Below are 10,106 nucleotides of genomic sequence, written 5' to 3' on the forward strand. Positions count from 1 at the left end.
GTTATGACTGATCATTTAAAAACACGAATAAATCCACATATTCAGTGAAAATGATAGCCATAAACTAGGGCTGTCAAAACCCTGTAAGATGCATAGATTAAACCTTTAAGACCCAAATATAGAAAAAAATAAGCAAATATATTTATATATATATGTGCATGTATATTGGACCCTCCAGAAAAACGCGGGCTAAAATCCTTGATTATGTGAATAAATATGCAGCGTTTTTATGCCATTTTATGCGGGGAAATTGTGGAAAGTTGCAAAGTATGCGAATAGTTGTGAAATATGCAAAAATATGCGCGGTTCACCTGCCGTCTGGCTGTGGAGGGATGTGTCCTCTAATCAGACACTGGGACTGCTGTGGGGTTACTGGACTGACAGTCTGTGCTCTGGGAGGAGGAGAAGCTCACAGCAGCACCTGCTGCTTGTTGAGGACAGGAACTGCAGAATGATCCCAGTTTTCCTGTCAGAGTCTCCAAAACGGCAGAAAAAGTCGCTAGATTTGTGGCTAGTCGCTTTTGACAAAAAAAGTCACTAGGACGCTTTGGAAAGTCGCTAGATTTAGCGAGAAAGTCGCTAAGTTGGCAACACTGGCACCGCGCTCCGCATCAGCTCGTGCTTCTAGTGTGTGTGTGAATGAACTGATGACGTCAGGCCGGGCGTCACATAAAAACTCACAACTCCATTTATATCGGTTATAGTTTTCTCATTTTATGCGGAAATTCTGAAATCAAGCGGGACCCACATATTTCTCTCTTTTTTTTTTTTGTGGAAATGTGAGATTCTTGCGGTAATTATGCGCTGTTTTGCAGGGATTATGCGGCCTTTTGGGAAATAATTGACCCCCGCATAATCAGCGACATTTTGGTGATTAATGCGGGAATTCATGCGATCGCATAATCGCGTTTTTCTGGAGGGTCTAATAGTATATATCTATTATACATAAACATACCCACACACAGATTACAAATTTGAACCCGTCTGCAGAATGACTCTAAAACCCTGAAACGTCTCTGTGAGCACATCTCATGCAGTTTGTCCTAGTAGACTTACCGTAGCAGCGTAAGCAGGAAATAAGCAGCTGACCCGGTAGTAGAGGAACCAAGAAACTCCACATGGAAGAAGCTGTCCGTTCAAAGTGACTGACATTTAATCGAAATTAATCCATTAAAGTTTTGAATGGTTTGACAGCACTACAGTAAATACAAAGAGCTGTTGTGAAACGGACATTTCACCTCAGATTGTTTGACTCTGTTACCAAATAAAAAGCCTGCATTTCCACTGGATGTAGACAAAGAATGATCTCTGCTTTAAGAACTCTTCAGGAAAATCCATCAGTCTCAGTGAACTCTCCAGAGAGCAGAGATGTTCACAGTATTCTGTGGAAGCCAGAGAACAGATGGCTGAACTGAAGCGTCTGAAGCATTGTGTTGTTGTTGCTGTGGCAGTGATGAAGGGGACCATCCATCCTGACCGTCAGGAACAGGACGGCTGAAAGTGATGGATCCATCAGAAGAAAGGCAGAAATTGATTTGTAATTATTACTCCAACCATCCGTCAGGTTTTCATGTTGAGTGGACTGTGAAGGACATAGGAGCCAAAAAAACTGTTAAAAGAGGTGGACTTTAAATGCAGATCTCTACAAGTAAAGCTCTTCATCTATCAGCTGGCTGAGTTAACCACTGGAGAGCATTTTAGTTACATCTGTGAACCTGCAGGACTTTCTGCAGGTCACTTGTCACATTGACTGTTCATACCAATGCCACGGTGCTGAACTATCGATCTGACTGAATTCCATTTCGTGTGTGAAGCCGATAACACTCAGCAGTAGTTCTGAAGGCCACTTTAGCTTAGATGAAGACCTCGACAAGCTCCCTCTAGTGGAGAACGGTTAAACATTTAAAAATGACGTTGAGGTGTTATATTCTGACATTTAGATTCATTTCTTTTTAACCCTCCTGTCGTCCTGCAGCTCAAACTGACTCGTTTTAAAGTTTAAAAATTTGGGGACAAATATATTTTCACGGTGAAACTTGTCCATATTTTTAATTGTTTTGGGAAGTCAATGAACATTTTTTGTTGGGGGGGACAAAAAAGAAATATTAAAAATGTTTCTAATAAACATTCACATAAAATCAACCAAATCCAGTGAATTTCACCGGATTTGGTTGATTTTTATGTGAATGTTTTTAAGAGAATATTAGAAGTTTTACTGATATACATGGAATCACTTTGGATATTTTTGGAAGATTTTAACTCATTTAAAAAAATATTTACAATAATTTTCTTACCAAATTTGGGGTATTTTTTAAAAATAAAACTTTCAAGGAATTATTGGACTTTTCTTTGCAAATTTTCAGAAATTTGAGGATTTTTTTTTTTGCAGAGGTTTTGGATTTTTTTTCAGACAATGAAACTATATTTTGTGGTGCCTGTAGATGAGGACAACACGAAGGTTAAATATCAAACACATGCTGCCTGATTTATGAGAACATTCTCTTGAAGCACTTTTGTGAGGGAAAAACTCAGGAAATGACACTAAAGTGAACCTTTAAAGAAGCAGCGATGCAGTCTGAACCGTTGTTTTCTCCTTTGTCGTATCGTAACAACGTGCTGGGAGGCCGAGCTGACGTGTGCCGTGTTCTGCCTTTCAGACGCTCATGATGCAGTTCTACGCTTCAACGCTGCACCTACAGAGGGATATGAGAGAGACGTGGGGAACAAAACCACCATACGCATCATTAACTCGCAGGTAAGCCCCAGAAGAACGATCACACATGAATATACACGTATGCACAGGACCTGTGAGCACACGCATGTGCACGTGAACGCTCTACACGATGATGAAAATATAAATGACTGCAATTTGTGTCATTTTTTTGTAAATTCTGTTTATTGAAGTTTTAGTTCTTCCAGCACAAATGTACAAACAGAACAGTAAACGAACATTACAGGAACGATGCCGTCAGACTGGTCCATCAGAGTGCAGCAGAATAGATTATCTAGTAAAATATAACAATATAAATTAAGTTCAGGTTATAGTCGACTCCCAAACGTTTTAGTGGCTTCCTCCATTTCTGCAGAACAATACGAGTCCTTCCACTAATATAATGTCCAAGTTTTTCCAGAGTCACATCCTCAGATCAGAGATTTCCACTCTGAGAAGAAGAGTCTTCACCGATCCACTTTACCATCATGGCTTTTCCTGCTACGGTTAAAAGTAACTGGATTATGCCTTCATTTGCTTTAAGACAAGCTGGAATGTTCCCACGCAGAAACAGAAGTGGGCCTACAGACGCCTGCTGAAGTTTGTCATTTTTACTTTAGTCCAGGTGAAAAACTTTCCTGGAATAGAACTAATTAGGCATCAATAATAGCTCCAGTTGATGTTTTAGTTGCATAATCTTCATGTTTAAGCAAAGGTTGATTGAATATATGCATTTTTTCAGGGTAGTTCATGTTTGTTGTGATTCATTTCTCATTTTTGTCGTTCTGTAAGTACAAAACAAGAACTAGAATCAGGAATTTTGAACCTGTTTGATGCCATAGTAAAGACGCTCATGTTCTAATGGCAAATAAAAGGATGAAAGAGCCTCATCTGTCAGCCCCAAACTGAACAGTCTGTTATTTAAACTGAATTTAAAGCTGCTCAGTCTATACCTTTATATGAGCAGTGCATGAAGTGAATCTGTAACGCCGACTTTAAACCCACAGAGAAGTGACGCTCAGCTTCTGCCTGAGCTGCAGGGAACATTTCAGCAAACATGACCCTCTGGTCCAGCACCAGACAAAACTAAAAAGCAGTGGAGCATTTAGCAGCGAGAGAGCCAGATGTTCCTCTCAGTATTTAACACAGACGGAAACCAGAGTTAAATGGAGTGTATCTGACATTCATCAGAAACATGAATCCCACCTGCGTGCATTTAGCTTCTGATGTGGAAAATGCAGAAATATGTTGAAATTTGCTGCCAATTAAGTTCATTTCATACCGTTAGTACCGCAGCTAATAGGAGCCAGATTAGAAAATTGATTAGTCTGTTGGGTTTTATTGCAGAGAACAGTCAATCAGTGACATTAGTTCCACTTGGATTTGGCCAAAAACTGCACTGCATGGACAAAGGTACTGAGACACACGTCTTAACCCTCGTGTCGTCCTGCCTGTCTGTGGTTTTAATGTTTGAAAATGTGGAGAAAAAATATATTTCAGTGAAACTTCTGATGTCCACATTTCCAACATTTTTTGGTGATTACAAAAAATGGTTCTTTAAGAACATTCACAAAAAAATCAACCAAAATCCAGCAACATTCACTGGATTTTTCTTTTCTTTTCTTTTTTTTTGGGTGAATATTCTTGAATAAAATATTAAAAGTTTTACTGAAATATATGGAATCACTTTAGATATTTTTAGGATTTTTTGGAAGATTTTTACTCATTTATTGAAAATATTTCTAAGAATTTTCTTGCTGAATCTGGGGGATTTTTTAAAAATACAACTTTTAAGGGAAATTTTTAAGGAATTAGTGGAGTTTTCTTCCTGAAGGTTTTGCAGATTTTCTGAAATTTGGGAAATTTTTCCGCAAATTTTTAGTTTTTTTTTTTCAGACAAGGAAACAGTATTTTTTGGTTTCCGTAAATGAGGACAATAGGAGGGTTGATGTTTAAATTCAGAGGTTCTCTGGTGTGTAGCGATTTCCTCGTATCTGTTATGGAACGGTGTCAGACCTGAATGCACTTGTTGAATATCCTGTTTAATGAAGTTTAAGAGCTGTAAAGTGCAGCTTTCATGTTAAAGATAAGCAGTCTGCATTGAGTACTCTGGATGGTCAAATAGTTCTGTTAACTCGCTTGATTGACACATTTCTACCAGCGTTCCCAGTAAAAGTGTTCTCTACTGTAAAAACTTGTACTTCTTGACAAGTAGGCAGCACACAATGAGTACATGTTGTGCAGAAGAGGAGTCCAATGACCCATCAGATGCCTCCTCTTATGGAGCTCACAAAGAACAGGACGGAGAAAACCTGGCAAACAAACTGATGAGCACCGTTGTGATATCCTTTAAGTCTATCTGGGGTTTAGGCTTTGTTGAGCCAGTTTAACCCAAAGAAAGTCTGGGTTTGTCAAACTTACTTCATAGTGCACCCCTTTGCTTAATGTTTAAATGGCTTATTGTTTGCTTTGGATGCATTTTCTCTTTCTTGATTGATTCCACTCCTGTATTTGTTGGTCAGTGTGGCGCTATAAGCGGCAGCCAGTTAGCCTAGCTTAGCGCTATGCCTGGCACCATTGGGAAACTAACTGGTTCTGTCCAAAGGCACAGAAGCTCCTTTAGAGCTAAATATCTGCAGTCATGCGTAGTTTCTTGACTAGAGGCAGGAATTGTGTTCAAAATGTGATGACTGACAACACAACTCAACACAAAATAGTCTGGTGCTGCCTCTTGTTTTTGCAGTAAGCTAAGCTAAGCAGCTGCTGGGGGTAGCTTTATTTACCCAGCAGGTGAAATATTTTTATCAGTCTTCTTATAAAAAGAAAAGCATTTTCACAACGTATTAAATAATTTACCTTCCAGCTTGAACGTGCATGATGTTTTGCTTGCTATTCACGTTTGAAACTCAAATTCATGCTTCATATTTTCCTCTACAGATCCTGGCAAATCCTAGGCATCAGTTCAACACGAGCTCTATCTACAAGAATGTAACTCTGGTGGCCTGGGACCCTGCACCTTACACCATCAACCTCAACAAGGTACGTGTTTGGAGGGCTGCAGCCCGGACCTGCTTTTACTGCAGGAGTTTCAATAGACCCATTTACTGTAGATAAATAAAGAGGGCTGTGTGCACCCTGGCAACGGAAGTATGGCGGCTGGCAGTGGCTTGCCAAGCCATGCGGGTGCATTATCAGTAAAAGATCGCGAAAACTTATGGCAAGAGGCTCCCAGATCCCTGTACGCTTACCGAACGGGACTATGACGTTAGTGAGTGAGTGAGTGTACACTAGAGAGAAGCTGTGAGTATACAAATCTATGGAGGCCTATGATTACGCAATTTGTGGACAGGTACAGGTGAGATACAAGGACACTGACAAAGAGTTTTGTGTTTTGATGTCTGAAATCCTACCCAGCCAAAGGCAAGGGCCGAAGACTACGATGTATGAGGCATGGATGATCATCAACAAAGTGGAGAACTACATACACACAGCAAACTGTACCTGTATGGCGGCAACTCCAGCCACATTATTGTTTATGTCCCCCTGTCACAACAGTCGACAGGGCTTTTATTAGTGGCTCTAATCGTGTGGGAACCGACAGCTCGTCAGTATATTTTGCACTGATTTCACTTTATTTGCCACAACAGAGCACACGTGTGCATTGTTGATGGTATCCTCCGTCCAATCTGCTGGCTTGATAGTCTGGAGCCACAGCCGCCTTCGGTTGCTCTGAAACGGCTGAGAGCCCATTAGCATGCGGTAGAACTTATGTCCCTCTTGAGTATTTCGGTTCATACAACCAAAAACACAACAGCCTGACATTATGATGCCGACAGTTCAGCGTTAGCTTTTAGTTTTGCTGCTCCGTGTGGTGCGAACAATGCCAGGGAAATGATATGAAGCGGTACTTCCGTTGCCTTGATGCACACGCAGCTTGTTGATGACGTAGGCTCTGATGGGGTCTATAGAAGATGGATTTATTGTGACACCAAGATCACGATGCATAGACAGAACATGCAAACATCCTCTGAACACGCATGCACCTGAGGCAACGTGTGGGAATGTTCTGCTGTGATTTCGACACGCAGACGTGATGTCAGAGCTTATCACACCTGCAGCTGATCATTGTTCCCCTCTCGCTCATATCATCCATCTCTGCCCTTACTTCTGACTTCCACCTGCCTTTGAAAAGGCTCTGATGTCTGCACGTTTCCACAGCTGGTTTTTTATGGCGTCCTTCTCCCACCCCCTCTCTCCAGTTCTTTTTCACGCTTCCTTATACTTGTTATTCAGGAGATGCTCTGTTGCCACAATCAATGAGATTCTGGACTTATGTGAGTAGATTTGCAATTAAAATAGATTTGCACGTAGCCTGCTGTGTGAATCATTCAAGGTGTTTGGCCACTTATTGGAATATTAAAAATGCCCTCGTCCTTCTTCCACTCTTTTTCATTTTTGTAATTGAACCTCTTGTCCCTCTAAATGAACACCAGGACCAGTTGTCAGGCTTTAACCTTCAGTTCTTTTTCACATTATCACACGACACAGAGCTCCTCTATTCGCCTAAGAAGAATCATTTTTGAGAACAACTGAGCAATTAGTTGTTTTTTTAAAGTGGCCAGAAATGAAGCATACATTTAGTTATGTAGCTACAGTTTAATTCACATGAAGCTGAATAAAGTCACACCTGACCTTTGTCTCGATGGCTTTATTTCAGACGTGATCCTTCGCTGATGCTGGTAATTACTCTGTAAAAATAACGTGTGTTGTTGGAGTGTGGTTCCTTGTATACAGTCTGCTCATAATGTCCTGCTCTCACACCAGTACATTTATTATCTTTCTACATCTCACAGAAGTCTTGCTGTTACAGATTTTGTGTTTAATGACCAAACCAGTCCAAGTATCAGGATTCTTTCTCTTCTCTCAACTTCAATTTGCGTGGTACAGCTTCTTAAACATGAATATGTGATAGTTTCTCTGCTTTGTGTCACTTGGAGGTAAATACAGGAGGTTCTCGACTTCAGTCCAACTTCCGTTCTTACAGATTGATGTAAGTCAGTTTTCACCGTAAGTCTGAACTCAAAATGTAAAGGGATCCGTTCTGTTCATCACGATATCCATCAGTTCTTCATAAAGTCGTGAATACCAACGACTTTCATGCATGTAGGAATCATTTTACTAGAAGATAACAGAATATTGTAACGGACTGATGTTGTTGTTGATGTTCATTGTTCAGTTCCAGATTTACCTGATGTCAGTGAATGTGCCATGTTTAGTTAGCTTACCTCTGATTTGTGTCAGCTCGTTTTATCGTTTTGTCTCGTTTTTGTCATTTTGTGTCTCGTTTTTATCGTTTTCTGTCATTTTTATCATTTTGTGTCTTGTTTTTATCGTTTTTTGTCGTTTTGTGTCTTGTTTTTTGTCATTTTGTGTCGAGGACGTCATGAATCGAGGACCTCCTGTAATCGTTTCTATGAAAGAGCAGATTAATTGAAAATGAAAGTAAATCCTGTACAGATCCAGGCAACCAAAGTGGACAGGAAGATGCACAGTGCCTGTATTAAAAAGGATAAAATCTGTGTTGCATGTTAGCAGTGCTTCATTTAAAAGGCGGTCAGAGTCACGATAATAAAAAATAAAAACTTGTTTTTTTCATCTGATTATACTAAAACCAAAAAATGTGGACGGTGATTTTCAGGATCTTCTTTATTTCTACTGTAAAATTTAAGAAAATTTATATACAGAATAAGAAATGTAAATTATAGCCTGATGTGTGTTTTTTCCTCCTTGAATCATTTGTAGGTGACTTGCTGTGTGGGGCACTGATTGCATCTCTGTACTTGTACTTCATCAGCTGTAATGTGTCTGGACAGTGTGTGCCGGCTTCAATCACAGAAAGATTTTATTTTCTGTATTCAGCAGGGCTGTGAAGAGCATCTGATGGTTTTTGTCAGAGGCCTGTAATTTTCCCTTTCTGTTTAAACAACCTTTGCTCACTCGTTCTTTTCTGATTGTCTCCAAAGCCTTTAATTTCCTCACCCCAAACACAGCTGTAACATATGAACGATGATGCGTATATGGAAAAACTGGGGAGAGCGGCTCAGTTCTTTTCTGCTGAAAGGCTGACCTGGAGGCAGGAGGAGCTTATCCGTGTGCTCTGAGGGTCTGTACCTGCACCGCATGTGTCCTGTCTGACTGGACAATGCTCTGTTGCTCTAATGTTGCTCATCTTTTTCTCATTATGTTTTAGTTCCATTTTGTTCAACCGTGTAACTCACTCATAAATTATCTCCATCTGTAACAACAAAACCCTTACATAAATGAAACCTCATCCTACTATTTGTGAAAAGATTAAGTGAACTCAAAACATTGGCAAGGAGGGTTTTACTTAAGTTTTTTTTTAATGGTTTCTTTGGAATGGAGTCAAAAAAGTCCAACTTGAAGATGTCTCCCTGATCAGCTGACATTATTCTGTCATTTCTTTAAACACCTGACATCAGTCACAGGCTAAAGTCTGCGTACATGTGAAGAAACTTGTAATTACAATTCAGAATCCTTTTTTTTTTTTTTTTGATGACTCCAGTGAAAGCAAGCTTTATTTATCAGGTTAGGATTAATCAATTCATAAATCAATAAGGTGATGTCTAAATGACTAAAACATCCATGAAATCATTTGTATCTGCTGCATTTCATTTACATATGCTACTGTAATTAGACAGATCCCTTTAGGGCGTTTTTAAAAACTTAAATCTCTGCTTTGAGCAAAAATCCTTCGAAAACATGTTTGAAAACTTTTTTTTTTAATGTCAAACGTGTCAACAAAGGTTTTAAATGGTTCTGATGCTTTAATAGAAGTCTTTGTCATGTCTTGGCAGTGGTACGCCAGTCCAGACTACAACCTGTTTGGTCCGTACGTGGAGCACCGAAAGCTCCATCCTGACCAGCCCTTCTACATCCTCCACCCCAGCTATGTGTGGCGACTCTGGGATGTGATCCAGAGCAACACTCAGGAGAACATCCAGCCCAATCCCCCGTCATCTGGCTTCATAGGTGAGTGCACGTGTGGACTACGTGTCCACTAGATCCCATTCATTGTCTATGTGAAAGCAGCGTGTTGCATGCTGGTCCAGCTGTGGTGCGTTTCCCGGAGCAGGCTGCAGCTCATTTGCATAAATCTGACTCGACTTCTACTTTATGCTAATTCGATGTGGCGCGTGGAGGTCTGACGCATCACCAAACTTTCATCAATCATCTAAAATAGCCGTCTGTGAACTAAAACCTGGACATATTCAGCTGCTGCACAGATTATTTCTCACCTCAAATGCTTCCAGAAACACTTTTCTCTGAACTGTTTTCATAATAAAAGAGAAAGTTTGTGACTGAGCCGCCAGCTTGA

The 10,106-nt window shown here is 40.2% G+C and overlaps 2 protein-coding genes across 3 annotated transcripts in view; both read left to right on the forward strand.

Annotated features, from left to right (window-relative positions):
* LOC110959998 (cytochrome c oxidase assembly factor 5) overlaps window positions 1-10,106 on the forward strand; it is a 523,208-nt gene that overhangs the window by 501,946 nt on the left and 11,156 nt on the right. The gene's annotated exons all lie outside the window — the stretch shown is intronic.
* Window positions 1-10,106, forward strand: part of st6gal2a (ST6 beta-galactosamide alpha-2,6-sialyltranferase 2a) — a 52,345-nt gene that overhangs the window by 31,083 nt on the left and 11,156 nt on the right. Inside the window, exons 4-6 of the mRNA XM_022202717.2 lie at window positions 2,658-2,755; window positions 5,648-5,749; window positions 9,586-9,760. Of these exons, the coding sequence (XP_022058409.2) occupies window positions 2,658-2,755; window positions 5,648-5,749; window positions 9,586-9,760 (375 nt within the window). The remainder of the gene's footprint in view (window positions 1-2,657; window positions 2,756-5,647; window positions 5,750-9,585; window positions 9,761-10,106) is intronic.

This window comes from Acanthochromis polyacanthus, chromosome 14, assembly GCF_021347895.1.
Source record: "Acanthochromis polyacanthus isolate Apoly-LR-REF ecotype Palm Island chromosome 14, KAUST_Apoly_ChrSc, whole genome shotgun sequence".
Classification (NCBI taxonomy): Eukaryota; Metazoa; Chordata; class Actinopteri; family Pomacentridae; genus Acanthochromis; species Acanthochromis polyacanthus.